General features: G+C 30.2%; 2 protein-coding genes across 9 annotated transcripts in view; one reads left to right on the top strand and one right to left on the bottom strand.

Annotated features, from left to right (window-relative positions):
* The window catches only part of LOC139516906 (uncharacterized), a 63,033-nt gene extending 55,694 nt beyond the window's left edge, over nucleotides 1–7,339 (bottom strand). For both annotated transcript variants that reach the window (XM_071307332.1, XM_071307333.1), the window contains exons 1-4: nucleotides 6,978–7,339; nucleotides 2,618–2,705; nucleotides 1,617–1,709; nucleotides 414–1,076 (exon numbers count right to left, since the gene is read on the bottom strand). In XM_071307332.1, coding sequence (XP_071163433.1) covers nucleotides 414–1,076; nucleotides 1,617–1,709; nucleotides 2,618–2,705; nucleotides 6,978–7,189 — 1,056 coding nt within the window. In that variant the 5' untranslated portion in view covers nucleotides 7,190–7,339. The remainder of the gene's footprint in view (nucleotides 1–413; nucleotides 1,077–1,616; nucleotides 1,710–2,617; nucleotides 2,706–6,977) is intronic.
* Nucleotides 7,340–7,364: 25 nt separating this feature from the next.
* On the top strand, nucleotides 7,365–23,140 carry LOC139516905 (serine/threonine-protein kinase Nek2-like). Of its 7 annotated transcripts, none has more exons than XR_011663043.1 (10): nucleotides 7,365–7,497; nucleotides 11,743–11,848; nucleotides 12,420–12,637; nucleotides 13,274–13,511; nucleotides 14,115–14,324; nucleotides 15,115–15,286; nucleotides 15,844–15,898; nucleotides 17,445–17,515; nucleotides 21,285–22,183; nucleotides 22,228–23,140. XR_011663043.1 is itself a non-coding variant. In XM_071307331.1 (9 exons), exons 2-9 carry the CDS (start codon nucleotides 11,750–11,752, stop codon nucleotides 21,596–21,598), a joined length of 1,371 nt encoding a protein of 456 aa, XP_071163432.1. In that variant the 5' UTR covers nucleotides 7,365–7,497; nucleotides 11,743–11,749; the 3' UTR covers nucleotides 21,599–23,140. The 7 variants fall into 7 exon arrangements, 5 of the variants coding, with proteins under 5 accessions (XP_071163432.1, XP_071163430.1, XP_071163431.1 ...); XR_011663042.1 differs by having other exon boundaries at nucleotides 7,421–7,823; XM_071307331.1 differs by having other exon boundaries at nucleotides 21,291–23,140.
* Nucleotides 23,141–24,765: the final 1,625 nt, after the last annotated feature.

Genomic DNA, 24,765 nt, shown 5'->3' with positions numbered 1-24,765 from the left:
AGTTGTGACTGAGGCTTAAGTACTGAAGCACAGTGTATGTTAGATAGAACAAAAAAAAGTTATATTGTTAATATACTTTTATGAATAAGTATTTTACAAATGTCTAAAACTTAAATATGTCAAGAGTAGTTTATCTTTAAAATTGGATAATTCAATAAATTGATGAAAAGATCTTCTTTTAATAAACGTGCAAAATATCCTTTGGAAAACACTGAGCACAATATCTGACCTAGCAAAAGGTTGTCATGTTGTATTGGATGTAAGATACATACTATCAAAATATATTGTTATGTTAATAAAATGCAGCCATTATTTCGTTTAAGACACTCAAAAATTGATATTGTCTTTCGTGTCATGAATTTTCATCTACACTTTATCTTTTCATAATTATAAAATGCATAAATTACACATACCACAACTATTTTTAAAAAATGCTGCTGTTTCTTTACACACATAAGGAATAGCAATCTCATCTGCTGTTTCTTTTCTCTCTGGTTTACTACTGTTAACAGACATTTTTGTTCTTCAGAAAGTTCATCTCCCTGGTAACTAGCAGTAGTTAAAAAGTATTTTAGTTCAAGGTCATATTCAACCTTGCAAAACTCCTCTGCTAAATATGTATTTTCTCTACCAATGATCACAGATAAAACTTTATGTCTGTCTATTAGATGGTCATCTGTTACAGACAGTTCATAGATTCTAGCAAAGAGCTCTCTAATGGGGAGATAGTTCTGGTACTGCTTACCTTCAGGGTTATATAAAGAGATAATTTTGTACACTTTTTCTACTTTTTCAATATTTTCCTGTTGATTTTTCTGCTGAGAATTAGAAATCTTATCCAAAAGTATGTTGACTGCTTTAATGTATAACCCCTGAAGATTTTCATTGTTTTTCTTGTATTGTGAATGCTTTGAACAAGCATATATTGAACATATGACAGAATGACCTAATAACGGGTTTTCAAAAAGTTTGTCTCTGAGAAATTTTAATAAATCTGTGGTCAGTGATACTGGCTGATCTGTTGATTCATCATCATAATATGTTTTAGACACAGCTCTCTGGTAAAGATACAAGTCCTGGAAAAACATTAAATTATATTGCAATAGATATAAGCATGATAATAATAATATTTTGGCTAAATACAACATAAAGAATCTAACACTCATGGTATATGGAACCATCAAGCTAGAAAGGTGAATAATTAAAATATAGAACCAGTAATCTGCAATCTGCACCTTATCACTAAATGAACACAACTCTAAGATATAAGCTATGACAACCAATGATGAAGTTTGGGGCAGTCACATTTAAAAAAGGAAGGTTTAAACTAGATTTTAGCAGAACTCAAGCTAAATGCTACTCAAGTTCTATTTTTTCCATAGAAATGGCTTTTCATTCATTTTAAAAAATACATGCAGGCTTTATTTTAATCTTACCTTTATAATTTGTTCTGACGCATCGACACAAGCTTCCACTAGCAGGCATATTAAAATTAGGAATGTTTAAACTAGATTTTAGCAGAACTCAAGCTAAATGTTACTCAAGTGCTATTTTTTCCATAGAAATGGCCTTTCATTCATTCAAAAAAATACATGCAGGCTTTATTTTAATCTTACCTTTATAATTTGTTCTGATGCATCTACACAGGCTTCCAATAGAAGGATCCGAAATTCACATGATTTTTCTAGCAGAACATTATCTTTTTCCTCCTGAAAATTATTCAATTGTTTAGTATGGAAATGTCAGTTTGGTTTTTTATACCAATTTTACAGACAAATGTTTAATCTTATTAAGAAAAGATAAAGAAATTCTGTGCAGTTAAGATACTATTACCATCTAAGTAATACATAAAAGTCTATTGTTTTTATTTCATTGGTTTACACAATCATCACATATAAGTTTATAACATACATGTATTTTGAAGCATAACAGTTTGTGTTTGTATAAATCCTTCAAAATGACTTTCATTCATATCATTATTATATTATTGTACAATTTTCCCCCCTCTTTTCATTTTAATTAAAGTCACAATAGACATTTCAATATTTCTTACAGAAAAAGATCTTTTATACAATTGAAAGACACATATATTTTGTTAAGTAATGTATTAAAATGGATAAAACTGCACAATACCTAAAGCTTTGTAGGTGTAAATCTTGATTTTCCTGTTTTAAAACCCTGTTTACCTTAAGCTTCTGTGTGTCCCATTAACATCAAAAGTGAATATCAAATGTGCTATGCAAAAACAGCTAAACTACACAAACCATTAAATGTTGATACAAGTGCCAGCATTTCCATAAATATACAGTTTGTATTTGTGCCGAAGAAAATACAAACAAACACAAACCCTCTGTTAAGATGTATTAAAAAATGAAAACCATGTTAGAAATGGCTGCACAGGTAATAAGTTGTGAAGTAAAGAAATCAATGTTTAAGGCATTAAAGATTTTATGGTTTTTGGCTCAGAAAAAAGAAACCATTTCAATGATTGTGGGAAGCACAAAGGCTAAACAATGTGTAGGTTGGTTTATTCTATTTTATTTTCAATATCAAGATCTATGATCAATATTTGTATATATAATTTTATTAATGTCATGAATGTTTTAAGTATCAATACCTTTTCTTTGTCTTCCAGTAACAATTTATATTCCTGAAGACACAACCAGGACAATTGATGACTAGATCCAATATCATGATTTGCAATGCTGGAAAGAAAGAAAAAAGACATTTTACAAAAGGTAGCACACTTTTTAAATGATAAGGATATTTACCTTTTCAAGATTTCAATTGTATGATTTGGCCATTGATAGAACAGTTTAGAGATCTTTAAATATTGGATTGATGGATGATTATGAGCCAAGAATATCACGAAATGTTTGGAAGTACAAATATATAAACAGAACAGCAATATTATTGTTGTTCTGTATTTTGACAGTTGTTGAAAGAACTTCAATGATCAGCTGTAGGGCAAACACTTAATGCAAGATCAAAAACAAATCTAAGGTAAGGCCACACCGAATTAATCTGTTGTTCTTCAGATTCCTTCTTTGAGTAACAAAAAATAAATTCTCTCCAAACTTTAGTTTTTCATAGGCAAATGATTTTTTTCTTCTAGTGAACATCAATATTTGAAAACAAATTTGAAGGAAACATTAAATTGAAAATAAAATTGAGAATGGAAATGGGGAATGTGTCAAAGAGACAACAACCAAACCAAAGAGCAGATAACAGCCGAAGGCCACCAATGGGTCTTCAATTTAGCGAGAAAATCCCACACCCCAAGGTGTGCTTCAGCTCTGTATTAGGGCATAAACTGCACCTTTATCCTGAGAAACATGTCATTAAAAATCATTAGATTAAAGGGAAAATTCACGATTTTTTACTTATGGTTTAAATATGTTCATTATGACATAATATATATATTCACAAAGTTTTATCGCTATATGTGCAGTAATAAAGGAGAAATTCAATAATTAATGAAAAAATATCAACTACTTCCTGTAGGTCGTGACGTTTTCTCCTGATTTTTGCATGCCGGGATTTAAAATACAATCATTAAAAGTCTTGGTTTTTAATCATATTTTAACGTGATCGTAAGCGCGCCGATGACTTATGCTTTATCTAATAACCATCCGATAATAAGAAGATAAAACGCACAGACGTTCAATTGTACTCATTCGTGAGATAAATTATCTATGTTAAACGTATATATTCGAATTATTTTTGTAGACAACACAAAAAGTTATAAATTTATTTTTAATAAATGCATTTTCGGACTGATAAGGTGAACAAATTAAAGTACAATAATCTGTAAAGACAATATGTTGGTGTACTATTATTGACCTTTTACTATCTCTGCTATGGCTAGGTTTATACGATGTGTGTATTCACGGTTCTGTGGCAATACTCGTAGATGACTTGTTGAAAGGTAAATTGTTATTTGCACTTCAGTATTTAACCACGCCTCTAGGGCACACCTTGCCAGGTGTGACTGTCTATTCGGATCAGTGGTAGCATTTAATACACACATTAAAAATACATATTCAAGTTGGTGACAAATAAAAATTGGTCGCCGTGGAATTATTTAATTATATTTGGTGCTATTATTTATTTGAATTCAAATAAGTTAATTTACTAAGAAATACACAATTTTCGGTTAAAGACGGGAAACTTAATTCATATGTCAGAATGAAATGATATACAAGTCTGGTCCTTGATTTATGTCTCATAAAAAAGGGGGACTTAGAAATTAGAAATAGCTTTACTAAATCATTTTTATTTGTCTTTATTAGGCGAAAAAATGTACGAGAACACTTACATTTAGACTTTTGAAAGCCATGTATTAATTAATATATGAAACTATCTGAAGATAACTCTACCGAAGCGGAATATAATATGTACGAATAAAGAAAAAAATATTTTTGTAATGGAATCGAAAAATTACGAATAGATATTCTTTTCAAGTGTGATAAACGTCAACCAAATTTATTCATAATGGGGAATGTCCTTATTAAAATCTGAGACAACTATAATAATCGTCGTCTCCCAACGTATATATATACTTAAATAACTATTTGATCAACGATGTTTAAAATTAAAAGACAACGAATTTAATGTTATCTTTCCCTATATTTGAATGTTATTATAAGTCTGTTCAACTTGCAAGAATACCCCTAAAGCGGACAAATATCCGACAAGCAGTTTATTCTTTAAATTGCTGTCATTGAATATCAAGAAAGAAAATAAATCCCGAAATTGATACTCAATAGTTTTCCTAGAAAATATTCACATTCCTTGGGGATTATTAGTACATGTACGTCCAGTTGCATATATTTTACATGAATGTTGGAACAATTGTGATGATGACGAATTTCGTCCTTTATTCGAGAACAATTTAATTGATATATAAATATGTGAGTTTACTATGTTCTTAACTTCGATGAACCAAAGCAAGTTATAAATTGACCTGTATTTAAATCAAATTGTTTCTTTTTTTTCTTCTTCTTCTTTTGGTATACAATAGTCTATCGAATTCGTTGATTACATACTGTTGGCATACATGGACTAGTCTATTTACAAAACTTTTACCACAATTTACACAAAATGTATGTTTCTTTCTTATGTTCAATGTATACATGTATACATATTTTAAATTGCGCTACTGACTATAGTTCCGTAACTTTCTACCAGGCGTATGTATACACGAATCGTCGACAAGTGCGCACATTTTTTTAGATCAATAATTCTGGTATGTTCCAATCTGTCCTAAACTATTGACAACGAGTATATATTACATTTTCCCAAATTAACCCTTGGAAAAATATGTAAATAGATTTGTATTTCTTCAATTATTTTTTTTTGTATTATTTTTTTTTTATAAATAATATTCTTTACACCAGAAATGTTATTTATAAACAAGCGTATGAGTTCAGTAATGACTAGTATATTATATCACTTTCGGACACGCAAGACAAAAATGTATATTATACATGCACCTGATAGTTCAAAATGGAAAGTTATAAGTAACGGTCGTGTACACTGATCAATACCTACAGAAGTGAAACGATGCATGAACTTGCAAGCCCGCCGGACAGGAAATCGATTGAATACCTGGACGTGTCACCTTACACCCCTTCCTATACCTTTGGGAGTAATACCTTTAGCCATGCTGGTGATCAGATAAGGGAAGATCCGAATTTATTTAAATAAAGTTTATTACTTGAAAGAATTATGAACGAATTAGATTTTCGAAAACAATTTCCACGGAACACTTATTTATCATTTTATGATTTGAACTTTGACTTTTTAACTAATTACAATATTATCAGTTTAAAAATAACAGACTATATGGTTATTTAAAAATAGAAGACCATTTTCCGTATCAAGTTAGTCAGTCAGATAAAACAACCGTACGATTGACAAGATATCGACACGCAATTACGACTACATCGTTTACTGTAGTTTTGTTCCTTTGTGGTTTATTGACATATCGGGATTTTTCATCGGAGAAGGTGACAAGATGGCGGAGAGTAGAGAACTGATACTCAAAATTTAAAATCGATGGTGATCTCTTATTTAGCGGAATAAAACTTTAATATCTATAAATTTGAGCATTTTTATACAGAATGGACATAATATCAATTTTTGATTTTTTTGCGAAGTTTCCCTTTAAGGGAACATGCATAAATTTCGTAATATTTGAAGATTGAAAGTTGCAAACATATGAGTAGCTATAAGGGTGTCGAAAAACCAATGCAATGCTGGTTACAAAAAGTTTCCAGTACCTTCATCATGTTCATGATCATGATTTAGTCCAAGAAACAAGTGAGTTTATTTTCATTTTCAATTATATATATAATTAGAGATCACAGATATATTGTCTTCAAAAGCAAATAAAAAAAAAAGTTTAAATTTACAAATTGTTTGACAAAATAACAATACATGTATACAAATTTGCAATAAACATGAAAAATACCATATATGTTTTTAATCATTGTTAATTGAAATTATTACACTTGCTGTAATTCCATAGTTAATAGATTTCATTAATATGGGCAAAACATTAAAAATTTGGTTTAACAGGCCCAATAAAAAAGGGAACAGACCATTAGTGCAGAATGCACAAAGGGAAAATACGCAAGTTGAAAGAACAGGCTTGTCCCTCATCTTGTCATACATTTCCACACTGCTCATGTTATCACATCAAAACAAGACGCAGAGTCGATTGTTGGATGATGTCATTTCCGCCAATTGATGATCATCAACTGGTGTAACTCATGCATGGACTCATTATGATTATAAGGGGTTTTCGTTCTAATTAGAATGCATTGAGGCATCACAAGTTCAATTGAAACAGCATGCATTGTAACAATTCATATGACATTCCATAACAGATGATCTGACGATAAAAGAAATCTCAAAATTGGCCTAGGGTTTTCCAGGTTTCATAATTTTGTCATAACTACAGTCATAATTACCTACGATTAAATGGATAATTTATTATATCAGTTAATATTTTCCTGATGTCTGCTCTTAACCAAGCTTTCTCATCATTTAATCTTGCTATACATGAACGTGCTAATTCCCACTGGCCAAGGAAAAGATTGTTGCAAAAACATTTGAAAAGAAGTTTGATTGAATGTTCTGTTTCTTTCCCAACAGGAAAATGAAACTGAGGAGGATCTGCCATTGCTTCTACATTATTTCAAGATTTGGTTTCTGGTTCCTGGTCTATAAAGTGATTATGGGTGTTTGCATCTAATAGTTTGTTTTTCTAAATGTTCGTCTACCATTTTGAGAGTCACATGAGCATCTAACCTTTAACCCTAAATTTTATATCTAACTAATGAAAATCAAGAACAGAAATTCTTCTTCTCCAATCACAACAACGTTTACAGATTGCGGGAACTTCAAACACGGAAGCTGACAGCAATGTATCTGTGCGAACAAAGCTAAGAAATGGTCCACAAAAGTTTACACAGACCCCTCTCCTGAAAGGTTAATGATGGTGATTTCTCTAAATCTTAATTTACTTGCGTAAGGTTAAACTTCTGAAAATTCGTGTCTGGACATGTTCCAAGATCACCGATTCTATTTTGATCTACAGAGTTTGACGGATGTTTACGTTTTTAACCTTTTAGGCTTTTCACGATGTGCCATAAACAATTAGATACACAATCTTCACACTGAAAAAACATGAATGGTACTGAAGATTATGAGTATAAATCAAACATAAAAAAAGTAAAAATGACTCAGGATTTCAAATTTGATGTTGATTTATCAGGTGAAGACCATAATCGTTATTCCAGACATTCAGTAAAGCAGTAAGTTTATCAATCAAAATTAAAAAGTATCCTCCTCAAGCCATACCCCATGAGCAGACTTCTCCAAAAATTCCTTCCCTGGTCTCAAAAATAGGTATTTTTCTTGTATAACAATTAAGGGGCATCGTGACCAAGTGGTCTAAGTAGTTACTACTGTAATCACTAGCCAGTCAACACTAAGGTTGTGAGTTGGGACCCTGCTAGTGCATGTGCACTCGACTCTAATCTTAATTGACTAGGATTGTCAGTTTTCCTATGGAAGGTCTGGTTTTCTCTGGCCACTACAGCTTCCTCCACCAATAAAAACTGACCCTCATAAGATAGCCTTAATGCCTTAATAACTATTCAACAACTGTCTAATGGGTACTCCTACTTCTACCATTTAGCAGCCACCATCAGTAAACTAATTTAGTAATTATTTTTCCACTTTTGGATGCGCATGTAAATTTACTCATTATGAGAGCTTGTAAAAAAATATGATGACATACAATACACCTTATTGTGATTTTTCAATCATTACTGGACATCACAAAGCCAGAAAGGTTCCCATATGATTTCGACATTGTAATACAAAATATCTGACAATGAAAAAGTGAGTTTTGAATGACGTCAAAAGCTCAAGCGGTATTTCTAAATACTAAAATAGCCATAAGATGTATAATTGAGATATATATCTATGTTGAATTTTTTAAACACATTTAGCATAACTTACAGTTACATTTAAGTATTTATTATAAAAGAATTCTTTCACTTTTTTGTGTAAAAATGTATATTCCAATACAAGTTCCTGCAGGCTGATTGAATTTATAAATGATTATAGTTTACATTGTACTTCTGTAGTTTAATTATTAATAGAAAATGAGATGGCTATTACAGCAAAAAAATGAAAGCATGTGTTACTTATTGCATCAACATAGAACAAACTTCAACCATTATTTGTTTATGAAAGAAGATGACGAGATTATTGAGGTTTTTTTCTTCAGCAATACAAGCAAATGTACAAAATATATTTGGTTAACCACCCTATGTAAACAGCGTTGTTTATGAAATATGCCATCACACTTTCTGTGTACTGTACACGAGACCTCTTAACTTCTTGTGGGCCATTTAAATTTTACATGCAGTCATTTTGTGCTGAACTGAAACGTAGTCTATTCACCACAAAGAATTTACATATGCAGGCTTTTACAGCTTGAGGGTTGATCTTGTTATATCAGGCTTAAACATAATGAATACTTTTTTCTTGTCTGCTTGCATAGATAAGGGTATACCATGTATTATCATCATGTATGTAAAATTTAATTTTGAAAAATGATTTCTAAAAATATTTAACATGTATAAGAGGATGCTTTAACAAAAATGTTACAGAATAATATTGGATGCTTTAACAAAAATGTTACAAAATAATATTGGAGCTAATCTAAAAATCTCCAAAAATAAAAAAATAAAAATTAAGGGTTTAAAAATGCCAATAGAATTGTTTATGGGTTAGAATGAAAATTAAGAGTAGGTACTATATTTTTGTAGACGCATGAAACATTTTGATTTAATTTATAATTTTTTTTGCCTAGGCAAATCAGTGTATCTAAAAATAGAGAATCTTCATTCAGCTTGTTTATGATCTATAAAATATTCATATAGGGAATTATGGGTCCAGTATGATTATAACAAAAATCTAGGTACTAGGATTTTTAAGAGCATTTTTTTTTACATTTAGCTATCAGTGAGTCAACACATTTATACTGTGCATCACAGTATGTACTATAAATGTCACTTATCTTGTTACACTTCAGTGCTGATCTCAAAAGAACAAAATGAATCTATTTAATTTTCTAGCAAGTATCACAAAGTGAAAACCACTTTTTTCTCTGTTATATATGTTAACATACAAACTACAAAACAATCTTACCCATCCTGGCAGATGGACAGGGTTTTGTAAACAATACAATTATTTAAATTTGGCCCTACTAAAATTTATTTTCTTCTTCATTCACAGTTTTGTCATTTAATGTGTAATAAGACCTTTAAGTAAATATTTGTGTCTCACAATTGTTTGTGGATTGACCTTTGATGTTAATTATATTATAATTGCTCAAAATTAATCCCTACAGGGCTATCATTATCTTGTTGATAAAATTATGTAATCTAATATACTGGAGTCAAACAATGTGACACCTTATCTAAATCTAGGAAATAAAGGAATATAGCTGAACTGCTTTGCCCTGTAGGAAAACACACAATTTAAATGTCAGCTTGTGAAACACACAAAAATAAGGATGAAAATTTAAAATTTGTAGTGGTGAATCCCAACAGGTGACAAGGGCAGCTTGGGAAATATAAAGGAAATACATTAGTCACTTTGTGTAAAGTAGGATTACCTATAAACAAAATGATTTATTACAACATATAAAATGTTGTAATCAGTCTCAAAGTTATTACAGATTTCATAAACATGTAATTTTGGACATTTCATTGGATTTGCTTTTGAAGGTAAGTTTTCTACATTTTGCATTTAAAAACAAGTTTGATGTACATGTAAATTATTTTGGATTCAAAAAATATATACATGTACATCATGATCATTATACAGTCCTAAATATAAAAATCTGCAAAGGGTCCAATTTAACCATTAGTCAACAGTAAAAAACATACTTTTATTGAATACTTGGTAACAAAATGTTTAAAAAAGTATGCATTTTTTTCTTTTCTCATTATCATGATTATATAAGCAACAACTTAGAAAACAGTCAATCCTAAGGATGAATATACAATCATGTACAGGGTGTTAATCCAAGGTAAAACTAGATGCCTGGGTACTAAACCCTTACACTAATTATTCTTGAAAAGGTAAAATGTACAAAGAAATAAGCAATTAATTAAAGATTATATAAAAGTACCAAATAATTGAAATTTACATAGATAATGAAAGAAAATCGAACAAGCCTTGTAAACAGAGTTAGAATAATTTTATGTTCAAAGATTTGACTCAAATTCTCATATTTGATTTATAACATATTACATACCTGCCAACTTTTCAAAATGCCCATGGGGGTTTTGCGTGCAAGATGGCTGTCCTAGTCCTAAAAAACCTTCAAGGGGGTCTGCATATACATTTTAATGTTGTTTTTTGGCTTCTACATACTTTTATAAGCCTATAGTCATTGTAAAATTATTTGTTTTGTTTAAATTGTGGGCAAAATTGCTCTTTCAAAATTTCAATTTGGGAGCCTCCATGGGGGAAATCCCCCGCAAATAGTGACAGTTGGCAAGTATGACATAATAAAATGTTTATCCAAATTACAAAAAAACGTCTAAAATAAACTTTTAAGAATCCATGGACTATGATATAATATCACGATTTTGAGTGTTAGTCTAGACACCATCTAATTAACCAATTGAGATAAGCTAGCCACCACAAGCAAATGAATTTTTCTAGGTCTGTTTGATTTCGTTTATAAGAAATAAATTAACCTGTATAAGAATGAGTATTTGTGGATCATCTCAGACGGACAGCCAAACCAAATCAAACCCTTTATTTCACTTTCAGTTTTGACATTCTTTTTCCCTATTATAACTGACAATGGCTAGTAGATATGTAACCCATTTCAAGCTGAGGGGTTGAAATGAAGTTCATATGATTGAATCTAGATTCACATGAGGTTGAATTATTCACTTGCAAGTAAAAAATATATCAGAAATGATGCTGTGCTTATTTTGACAAATTTTGGCCAAACAAACTGCTTTTAACGAAATATAATTAAAAATTTTAGTTCTATTAATCATGTTAATACTCATGTTTCTTCAAACAACATGAACGATAAGAATCGTCTTTATTTTTTTTGTCTAATTCATAGCTAATTCTCCTTTAAAAAATAAGATTATCATCCTTCAACAAGCGTTTTCTATTTGTTTTCTCTAGTCAAAAGATGCCTTACAGTACACTGGATGACTTTGAACCTTTGTCAACAATTGGATCTGGATCCTATGGAACTTGCAAGAAAATTAGACGAAAGAAAGATGGCAAGGTAAGTAAATAATCTATGTCTAAAGGAAAGTATTGAATAGAGGCAACAAACCAAGCAAAAAGAAACCCACGACTACCAATTGGTTTTCAATGCAGGAATAAAATCCTGCAATTGGTGGAGGGCTTCAGCTGACCCCAAGCAGATATGTGTTCTAGTTCAAAGAAATGGAAGCCATATAATAAACTTTAAACAAACAAATGAACCAAAATTAGAAGAAAAAAACACCCTAAAAGGGCATATAATGTGATGGAGTTAAACATGATGAATTGTGAGATATCAACCTTCCCCCTATACATTGTACCTATAGCCAATGTGAAATTAACAAACATACAGCAATACAGTTAAGACTATGCATTGTGTCCACTTTATTTTAAATGGACATTCTTCAGAAAATGAAGTCCAATTATTAGCTTGAAAATCAAGTTACTAACGTTATAAACAACAGACTAAACATAGACTTGTATACATTCTTTTACAGCAGAATTTCATAGAAGTTATCCATTTACTCTAGTGTACATTATTGGTTTTTTTCTATTTTTAAAAAGATGTAAACTTTATTCTATGTTTATAGATTTATGCTTGGAAAGAGATGGATTATGGATCCATGACAGAATCAGAAAAACAAATGTTGGTGTCAGAGGTTAACCTTTTACGAGAACTAAAACATAAACATATCGTTAGATACTATGATAGGATCATTGATCGTAGCAACACCACCATTTATATAATCATGGAGTTCTGTGATGGTGGAGACCTGGCAACACTTATATCCAGATGTAGAAAAGATGGGTATGTGTTTCAGAATAATCAGTTATTTTAAAAATTGAATGCAAACAAAATATTTTTTATATGTATATGGAAAAGCAGTGTATGTATTTGAAAATTTAACTGTCTCCAGTGGATAAATATTGTATCATTTTGTGGTGGAATCTGTTTCTCTAATGATTTTTAAAACAATATGCAGGCAAATTTATTTCTCCTTTTCGAATGATCTGCAAAAAGATGTGTTCTTTTTACGTGACATCATCAGGCATGGTCACCTTTATTCATGACGTCACAATAGGAAATTCAGAGGAAAGCCAGAAAATTCGACTCCATAATTGGATTTTAACCAATTAAGAACTGAGATCAAACGAACCACACATTGATTAATTTTTTTATACAATGGGTGCAGAAAGGGATAAATTGACAAAGAATTAGTGAAACTAATTTTCAACATGCAGATGTTGCTTAGAGTAAAATAAACGTAAAACAGTTAAATGGTGTAAGTCAATATCTGCTGACATAATAAGCATGTTATATATATATGAACATGAATCATATTTCAAAATTCATAAATAAAATTCCTTGACAGATGGACAATTTTTAAACAGGGATCTTTTGTTAAAAAAGTTTATAAGTCATTAAGTGTTTAATTTTTTTCAGAATATATATGGAGGAACAATTTGTATGGAAAATGCTCATTCAAATGACTCTAGCTTTGCAAGAATGTCATCGACGCAAAAATGGAAAAGCAGTGCTACATCGTGATTTGAAACCAGCCAATATATTTCTAGACATTGATAAAAATGTCAAGTTAGGAGATTTCGGACTTGCCAGAGTGCTACATCATGAGACAAGTTTTGCTAAAACATATGTTGGAACTCCATATTATATGTCGCCTGTAAGTTTGAGATCAATGAATATGCTGTTCTTTATTAAATTGGCTACTTCGAACTAAGTTTCAAGGCTCATAGGACCATCTTATATGTTCATATGTAATAGGACTATCATAGAGGTTATGTTTATATGTAATAAAGATGTCTTTCAAGTTAAAGGTCTTTTTTGCACATTATACTATAAATTGAAAATCAAATGATATTCCTTTCTAAAGATCTTGTATATATCTATGCCAATGCTAGCCAATTTGTATATATAACTCTAATTTCAAGGAATTTAGAACTTAAAAAATATATACCAATAGCCTTCTCGATGTAGAAATATATTTGATTACATCAATTACAATGTACAAATATGTGAGGTGACGATTGTGATTTCTTAAAAAAACTATCATCATCATGTCACAATAATCATAATGATTAAAACATTGCAAAATTTCTTAATTTACAATATAACAATGAAGATGACTTTAAAAGACTAACATCTAACATGTATGCTCCATAGTCATGATAGTATTTGATGTAATATTACCTTATATAATAGTTGTAAATAAAACTTTTATTTGAGTATGAATTATGTCATAAACCAACATTTTTAATTTTGACAGGAACTTGTGAATAACATGTCATATAACGAAAAGTCAGATATATGGTCGATGGGATGTATGTTATATGAGCTGTGTTCCTTACATCCTCCATTTACTGCCAGTAACCAATCAGAACTCAACAAAAAGATTTGTATGGGAGAGTTCAACAGAATTCCAATCAGATATTCAAGTGATCTCAATGAAGTTATAGCCAAACTACTTAGAGTTGAGGTATAGAATAGCCATTTTATTGTAGATTTTTTTTTGTGGATCGAGGAAAAAAATATAAAGATGTTTTATTTTGTGATTTTTAAAAAATTCAACATACAGAACTTAAAAAAATTTAGTTTTCCACCAACAATTAAATTTGTGGTTCACTTGTACCAGGAGCATATATATTGACAGGTCTTGACACTACCTAATTGTTGCTGATTTCATTGTAGGGTCATAGTTGATAAAGATACGATACAGAAACAGTCATGTGTTAAAAATGTACTCTCTATTATCCTAATAATTTCTGATAATATCAATTAAATGTCATTGAAACTAAGTTTTAAATTAATGCCAGTGTACCGTACTTGTAATCTGTCACTGCAAAATTGTTATAATCACATTCATTTCAGCACATAAAGGTACAGAATGCAAACCCGGTAATAAAAAGATTGTGCTCATGGCATTTCTAAATTCTGTAACCATTATAAAACACATCACATCAAATAAAACACAATTATTTTGGCCACTTTACATAACAAAATATTTCTACTTTATGATAAAACTATTCATTCATGATTAGAATTATGTGGTTAATTTATTGAACAGTTCTGATAGTATTTCAGTCAAACACTGCCTAAACCTATAAATCTTGCATAGTCTCTGAAAGTCTAATATTTTATCAATTTTATGCTATAAAACCTATCAGGTTCATTTCCTGTTAGATATACTGTTCCCAGCTTATACCATTCAATTCTATGAAAATGGATATTACAAAAAAATAATTAAACCCTTTTTTTTCAATCATTAGGTTCATAGAAGACCAGGAATTGAAGGTATTTTACGTGATCAACGAATACAAAGACAACAACAGTTATTAGAAAGACAACTCTCCTCAAGTAGAGAATCAGAATCATCCAAAAGTTCTGAGGATATTGGAGTTAGAGAAAAAAGAGTAGAAGCCAAAGAGAAAGAACTTGAAAGTAAGATAACTTATTGTTTGGGGGAAGAAAAGAAAGGCTTTTCCATGATTCATATGCCTAGTTCAGTCTAGACAAATTTCTATTTTACACAGGATTCAAAACTGAAAAAAGGTTTATTTTCTGTTGTATCAATACACAATGCTTCTTGAAACTTTGTGGCACTTGGCAGCAAGATAAATATTATGCGATAAATTATTGCCTTTCATAATGTTTTTTGCCATTTTATCTTTCAGCACTGGTTAAGCTTTTGGTTAAAGTTCAGGTTTAAAGAATTTTGATACCAATCGATACACAAACTATATTTAACAGGCTGATGAGACCTACAAGTCATGGTTCAGTGATAAAAGTTCATGATTAAAATTATATTAAAGCTTATTAATGTTATTCTTACATGACAACTTTCAAATACTTTGGTTGCATACCAGTGGTAAAATACAAATATACTGTATATCAGCTGATCATCAACTTCATTATTTGTTTAGGCTGTTACATGTACTTGTTTATTCATACATTCAAATTTATTCCCTGAATACATTTTTTATATTTCTTATTTTCAGTTAGAGAAAAAGATATTTCAAGAAAAGAAAAAGAGTTAGAAGAAAAATTAAAAAAGTAACTATGCAGATAGTTTTAAAAAATAGCTAATTTATGTTCCATATTTGTTGTGTCTGCATGGAAATATGTTCATATTTCACATCCAATTTTTTATGGAAATATTCTTTATAAAGCACAAAGGTGTCAGTATTCACCTCAGAAACTTACAAAACCTTTGTATAGACTTATTAAGAAGGGATATAATTACGATACTGTTGTCAAGTCATTAAAGATTGCATATTTTGGCGTTAATATTGAGTCACTGATAAGGTCTTTGCATCGGAACTAAACACATTTATTCTAAAAACAGTTGTTGGCATGACACTGGTTATGTTCTTCTCATATATGTTATGATGGTATGATACTAAACCCCTAACGGGAAGGATTGTGCCTGATGTTCATATGATGAAATCATAATCTTTCAGTCAGTTTAATTGAAGTCTGGAGCTGGCATGTCAGTTAACTGCTAGTAGTCTGTTGTTATTTATGTATTATTGTCATTTTGTTTATTTTCTTTGGTTACATCTTCTGACATCAGACTCGGACTTCTCTTGAACTGAATTTTAATGTGCGTATTTTTATGCGTTTACTTTTCTACATTGGTTAGAGGTATAGGGGGAGGGTTGAGATCTCACAAACATGTTTAACCCCGCCGCAATTTTGCGCCTGTCCCAAGTCAGGAGCCTCTGGCCTTTGTTAGTCTTGTATTATTTTAATTTTAGTTTCTTGTGTACAATTTGGAAATTAGTATGGCGTTCATTATCACTGGACTAGTATATATTTGTTTAGGGGCCAGCTGAAGGACGCCTCCGGGTGCGGGAATTTCTCGCGACATTGAAGACCTGTTGGTGACCCTCTGCTGTTGTTTTTTATTTGGTCGGGTTGTTGTCTCTTTGACACATTCCCCATTTCCATTCTCAATTTTATCATTCAGTGGCCATCTCTAATATGCAAAGTGAACAGTGCTGTTTATAAGCTCCCTGCAAAAATTTCAAGGGTAGCATACATTGGATTCTTTCCATGTTTTTCTGTGCACTCTTCTGTCAGTTAAAAACAAAAACTTTGATAAAAGGGATTAATTTCTAGTAGGACTTTATGACTTTACAATATAACTACCTATACTGAAATGCAAGTTAAGTTTAATTTTCATAATCTTTCTACAGAAATGCACTTTTAATCGTCTATAAATGTTAAAATGGGTTCTTAAATGATAAATTATGTTAAGGACCTTATAATTTTCCAACATACTACCTTCATGAAATTCATGTCATTTCTGTTTCCGTTGATGCAGCAATAACCTGTTGAGAGTTGTGACTCTTGAATTTAGCCAAATTATGAAAGAATAGTTTCTGGATGATAAGCTAGTTCATCTTGAGCTAAGACCTTATTACTGTATAATGTTCCTTTCAACACAGATATATGATTAAAAGTTTAATTGTGACTATTATCACATGTATCATCTAGAGTTATGTCCCATATATTAAGAGCAATTTGTTTTTTTATGATATAGTTGAAAATTGTTGCAAATGTTAAAAATACCTTTATTTTATCATTTCTTTTATAGATTAGACCAACTGATGAAAGAATATAAAAGAAAGGGCAGTTGTATAGATATTAACTCTGCAGGGGATGCAGGTAGGAAAACTGCCCCTCCTGCTCCACTTTCCCCTATAGTCCCACTCCTCAAAGTACCCCCATATCTCATTAGACGTAATTCACCATTCAGATCACCACTGGATAAACTAGACTTTAATAGAGAGGACTATTAGTTTTTGTGCTGTGGCTTTGTGTGTTGCTTTGTATTTTGATTTCTTACTAAGGACTGGTTCATTTTAAGGGAGTTAATACAGTTTTAGAGCAGATAATGCATGGATTAACATTTTTAAATTTCATTGTTTCAAAAATTGTAAATGATTATGTTTAAGTTACTGAATCAAATTGAGATTTTTTTTAAAGGAAAGAGAAAAATTATCTATTAAAATGATCAAAAAATCTATTTCAAATTTTAAATGAAACAAAAAATGTAAAAATTTAGCAGTGTTAAAAAAAAAATCATATATATGGAAAATTACAGAAAAGTTAGAATGTTGAGCCTAATAGTTTTGATAAATTATCACTGTAATGGTTTTTTTTTTATTCTATGAAGTATCCAAGACTATTGTTTCTCTAAATATATCAGAATCATGAAAATTAAAATACAATGTGAAACTGTATTGACTCTCCACATATGATACCCAAGCATGGAACTCATGAACCAAACAATTTAAGCAAATTGTACTGTTTCTATTAAATTTTTTGTCCCCTGAATAACATATTGCAGGGGACATAGTATGATATTTATGAAAAGTTTTAAAGAATCCCCCAAAATTTTGGAGTTCAGACAAAATGAATGCATGGGTAGGGGACATTGTAATTTTGTTCTTTTATTGTTAAAGTTTAACCTATCTATATTCGTGATTATTGAGCACCATCTATGGGATTCATGTATGAACAGTCTTTAAGTAATTGTCTCTGTGTATCTGCTATCTTATTGCTTAATTTACTGCATTGTATATCTTCTGCTAGCATAACTTTGCTTTTGTATGATTTTTACCTTGTAACTGGTTGCCTTTGTGCCATTTGTTTTTTGTTAGCTTTATTAAAATCATTTTTATACAGACATGAGAAATTGAACTCCTAGGATTAATCTTCCTTATATTAACATATCTTGTAAAGCCTGTTTCTAGAGAAATAACATGTAAAAAATAATATTTTAAAGATGAAATCAGTGGAAACCATTGCAGCAAAAAAGATTTTAGAAATTTTTGCCACTTTTGTCATTGTCACTCTTACATTTATCATCATACTTTTTTGTTGCTGCCAAAAGATTAAGCCGTTCCATAGTATGGATATGTCATAATTGTCTAGATTTTTGGAGGCAAATGTTCATAATTTACATTTTTTTCACTAATATTAATGTCTTCAATTATGCAATGAATTAGATTCAAGAGTTGCTACCGTAGGCCAAAAACATTGCATATGTAATGCCTTGACAGAAAATTATATGCTTTTAATTTCTGCTCATTTTGTATAACTTAACTATGCATTATTTCTACTCCTTTTATACTTTTACTACGCATTATTTCTGCTAATTTTGTATATCATTCTACCCATCATCTGAGTTCAACCATTTTGTAATCATCATTGTGTATTTGTATTGCTTTATATCCATAGTGCTTTCATGTGTTTTAAATAATACTGTTTCTAATTCATTACTTTAATAATGTGCCTTATAAATAACATCATCATTATTTGTGGCATTATGTATTGTCTGGTATCATGTATTGTCTGTTTGCTATATACCAAATGGAAGAGCCTTTGTAATATACTTTTTATGATTGAAGTTGAGGGGTTCAAATCCTAATCAATACAAAAATTACAGTCCTTGTGGTGAAATTATATATATAAAGGCCAAGTGTTTGGTATGTGCAATTTTTTGTTATTAATGTCTTTTTTTAGAATCTGACATTTTTAAATAGATCATTTAATGGGAGATAACGCTTCTTTTTTCTAATTTTTTTTATCTTATTTAAATTCCATAAGCAATAAAATCTAACACTAAAATGTATGTTAATTTATATTGTTTATCTAGCAAAGAGTGCTGGAAAATAGATTTGTGAATTACTCTTTAAAATATATAAAATTTTAATTTACTCCTGAAGTTTGATCTTTATTTGTGTACATGGAATTGCTTTTATTCTTGCTGAGATATGATAAAATTGTCAGATTTTAAAGAAGACTGATACTTGATTTGATCTCACCATATGTGTTCTCTCTACATTTGTTTTTGTGCCATTGTGTAATTAATATTTAACCCTGATTGTTATGTACATGTAGTAATATATAGTGTTTGCTAGTCATGAGGATATTGATAAAAATGTGTACTGTTTACTAGGAAATTGTTGAAAAGTAAAATGTCCTTTAATTCAGTGAATTTTTCATAGATTCACATTAAATGAATGAGGAAACAGATAATTGCATAATATATATACATTCCTTTTTAAAACTAAGCGATTCAAGATTCAAGGATTTAAGTAAAAATCAAGGCTTTAATACAAAGTTCTTGTAAGGACTAATTAAACCTAGTAAACAGTATTCTTTTTTCTTTTTTGCACTGCTTGCCAAATGAAAGAGTTCAGGTTGCAGACTAAAATTTATAGATGCATAATTTAATATAGCATTAGTAGCTTTCATTAATATTGAGAGGACATGTTACAAATGTTGATTTATTTATAGTAGTTTATGCAATCTTGTCTGCATGCTGTGGGAATGTTTACAATGATACCATTATATACATGGCTTTGTACATAAAGGAAAGTTAAAATAAAGAAAGGAAATTGATTGAGTCTTACCAATTTTTATCAATATACAAACAATGTACACAAGATGTCCTCTATCACAACATGACTGTTTTGCAAATAACCTCAATATTTTACCTTCACTTTCACAAAGAATAACTAATACTTGTCAAGAAGTAGTTTATTACAACTTTTGATAGCCAGTCATTGTCAAATGATTCTGTCCTCATTTTCCTTGTGCAAGTGGTCAGGATGAGGTCTGCTACCCTCTAACTATACAGGATAGGTTAACAATATTTGGAATGTGATGCTTGTGTGTGATATGTCTTATGATTTGACCTCAATTTCACAGTGGTCTGGTTTAGTTTTCAGTTCCTGTAGATAATAGGTCAACATTGTTTTATATGTGGATTGGTTCCAAGCAATCTCCTTGCAATTTGGGGTCATAAAAAGTTTTTTGGGTCATTTTAGGCATTTAAGTCAGAAATCTATCATACATAATAGGTTGAAAATATCTTGCATGTGAATTCATTAAAAGAACATGAACAAGTGCAACTGACAGATTTCATTCAAAACAGTTGGACTTTCATATTGCTCAGTGGCAGATTTTTCCTGGAAGTTAAGAATAATTTAAGGGAAGAAAAATGTCACATCTTACCACCGATCAAGTATACAATAAAATTTAGGTATGTAATAAAGTATATTGATAGTCTCTTATAAATTATTGCTTACTAGATTAATAAAATGAGAACATTGCATCTTTAAATGAATGCTATTATTTCACTTCGCACAAGTTAAACTAGTAAGAGCTATAAACTGTATAAAACGATTTTTATTATCATATGGCAGCTGTCATGTCCCCTTTCTGTTATCAGTAAATCATAACCAATAAAGATAGAGATCTTTATGGAAGATATCTGACCTTTTTAAACAGCATTCCATCCTAGTTGAACACAGATAAAACGTTCTTAATCTCTAAAAACTATATTAATAATGTTCCAGTTGAACAAAACGTTATCATTTTACATATAATATTTAAGTAAAAATATATAAAATGTGCTTTTTAGTTGCAGATTTGTCAATAGACAATCCACATTCCTCATGCCTATCCAAAGGAAAGAAAGATCCTGATACACCAAAGAAAAAGGTTTCCTTTGATATGTATGGCAAGGAAAATCTACGTCAACGAGATCAGAGAGTTTCAGAGCTATTAACTAAATATAGTGAACCTGAAACCTATGACAGTCTTTATACTCAGGAACTAGTCAAGCGACATGAACTCAAAGACAGATTATTCAAAGCAAAGTTAAAAGCTTTAGAAATAAGAGGACTTGATTATGATGTTCGACCTAAATCTAAAAACTTACTGCACTTTAGATAGCTGTGATATCTAGTTATTTATTTATTTATTATGAAAGGTTGTTCCAAAGAAATTGTTGTATTGATAGGGCTCAATAATTTTTGGTGGTATTTATTTATTTATTTTTATTACAACAAAAATACATTATGTATGATTGGATGGGTTGCCAACTGTCACTTTTTATATTTTGAAACATTTGTTTTCATTATAATTTTTTGTGACAGATTCTGCTAAGATTTCAGCACAATATTGCAAGAATTTAAGAATGGGAAGATTTGGGAGTTTTTCTTTTACCTTTTGAAACAAAAAAGGTTCCACTTAAAGTTAAAAAAAGTCATGTATATTTTGGTGTTGAACAAAGAAAAGATTAATTTTTTGGCTTAGCTGATCCTAAAAATTTCATGGGAAGAAAACAAATTCTATAATACCAATAATCACAACTTTTAATCTGATATCAGGTTTCATTTTAAAATAATAACATATTGTGCTATTTTTCTTGCCTGCGATAAAAGTTGTGGAAAGTGAAACATAGTAGTGATTGCTTTCCAGTGACGACATCAGCAATTGTTTAGTTTTCTGATCAAGTTAGTTTAATAAAAACTACATGTGCTAGATCAAATATATTTTGTATATATTTGCATTACTATCAGTACATATCAGTTTGGCATTGTCCAGTGACTTTCAATTAATGATGCTGGCCATCAGATTTTTTTTTTTTAATTTGATGCTGCCAGGCAAGACATATCCATGTGTCAAGAGTTTATATTTTATATGAAAACATTGTGCTGAGATTTTTATACTTTTTACCAATATCCGTCCTTTTATATTTTTGTTTGATTTACAGCATTAAACCAAATGCTACAATCCCAACATTTTTCAGGAACTTATACATTATCATATTTAACTAAGAAAAACATAAACACATGTAAAATCCTCTTAAAGTTTTATATACATTTTCAGTGAAATGGTATTTAAATTAGATCTTGAACCCTACTAGTTATGATATAAAATTTGAGCATAATTTAAGTTTTCATATTTTTCAAAATTTGGAATCAAACTCCCAGTCTCTTTATAATTGATAAGTTACAAATGGATTTATTAAATAAACCATAGAAATATATATAACTTCTTCTTGTGAACATTATTTGATTCAAACTCATATTTTTAAAGCCAATTAAATAAAAACTTATAATTAATAACATATTTCTTTTATAATTTAATTGATAATATTTAAGTAAGAAAAAATATATTGAAAAGTAGGCTGGGTTAAAATATAACAAATTCATTTAAACAAATCTTTTTTGTTTGTTTTTGTGTGTGGTTTTGGAATATTGCCATATAAAGCTAGGGTAGGTATCAAGGCAAGTTTTATTGTTTGTTGTGTATATGTTTGTTGACTGCCTTGTTACAACTCATAGTGCTAGACAGAATAACACATACATGTACAATGAATAGCTGGACAGGGTGACACATTTTTGTTACATTGTTTTATTTTATATACAAATATTTTTTACAGATTTTTAGCAAACAAAAGTGATAATAAAATTTTTGATTTTTTTCAAACTAGTTTTGATTTTTGTGGCATGAAAGTGGATTGAAGTTGTTTGATTTCCACATCCATGTGAAACTGTATTTGTACTATCAAATTAATTTGACCTTCTTTCCATGATTAATGGGCTGTTTCATGTTTTCTTAGATGGCCTTATCTCAGGTACTGAAGGATTTAGACAATCTCAATTTGTAAGCAGGTTCATTTTAATTATGAACATATTATAAGCTTTATAAGGTGGTACCAAACACCTTGACTAATATTAATTTGGCATGTTTTATTTTTCATAAAATTTTGACAACATGTTTACTTTGATCCTTTGACAAAAATTTGAAACAAACCACTATATCAGAAAAAAGTCATTGGTCAGAAGTTTGGCAAACACTAATATTGATCATTGAAAAGCTTTATATTTCCTTAACAATAGAACATGACTAAACATTCAGCTAATTTTTACAGAGTTATCTCCCTGTAGTGTTATGTACCACCACTGTCTTTAAAGGTAATTTGAGATTTTGTCTTCATAGTGGTGGATCTATAATGGGTGTTCCTGCGGTGGAACTCCCTTTCAAAACTGGATCTATTTGACCCTACATCACTTTGCCGTCTTTTTAAAACTTAAAAAATAAAACTGATGTGCTATATGTTACCAAACTTTACTTAATTGGTAATCTAGATTCAAACATTGTATTCCGGGATTTGATCCAACAAAAAATAAGGCAATCGTTAGCTAAAAAGACGAAAGGATGTATTGCGGTTTTTTGTATTATATCTCAAGCTGTAGAGTAAGTGCAAACGACATTGAATAAAAATAAAAAGCAGGCCAAGGTCATTCTACAGTTTTCAGATAAATTGTACCATCCTCTTAGGAATATGATTGTTATTTGTTGGGGCAAATTTCGGTTTTTGGCCTATCTCAACAACTACAACAAGTTGAGAAAACCAAGGATTTGTATAGTATATACTATACAAATCCTTGAGAAAACTGACGAATGTGGATGTAAAAGTAATCAACAGGTACAGCGGCAATTAAACAATTGACTTTTCCATTTTGGAGTTATTGCCCCTGGAATGTTATTTGTGTTTACCTGGCCATGAGGCTTTGTTAGCTATTGCTATCACCTAGTGTCCATCGTCATCATCCCATTTTCAAAGGTCGTTTGAACTGCTGAGCTTTGGTACTTATTTTAAAACTACATGTATAACCGATATAACCTGTAAAACTGACTAAGATCTATAAAAAAAAGGTTACCATGACCGAAATAATTGATTTATCTCTTATAGGAGTTATATATATTGCTGTTGAATGAAGATTTTCACCTTTTGTGCTGAAACTAGTATGTATGGAGAATCCTTTGATAGGGAAAATGTTCAGCAATATGAGAGCTACAAGTTATTCCAATAGACAACATTTGACCTACAAGTTATTCCAATAAACAAATTATATCTACAAGTTATTCCAATAGACAACATTTGATCTACAAGTTATTCCAATAAACAAATTATATCTACAAGTTATTCCAATAGACAACATTTGATCTACAAGTTATTCCAATAAACAAATTATATCTACAAGTTATTCCAATAGACAACACCGTCAATTTTTCCTATAAAGGAGATATATCCCTTTAAGGATGAT

Source organism: Mytilus edulis, chromosome 3 (assembly GCF_963676685.1).
Source record: "Mytilus edulis chromosome 3, xbMytEdul2.2, whole genome shotgun sequence".
In the NCBI taxonomy this organism is placed as follows: Eukaryota; Metazoa; Mollusca; class Bivalvia; order Mytilida; family Mytilidae; genus Mytilus; species Mytilus edulis.
The sequence above is the reverse complement of the archived record's forward strand: the minus strand, read 5'-3'. Positions and strand labels throughout refer to the sequence as shown.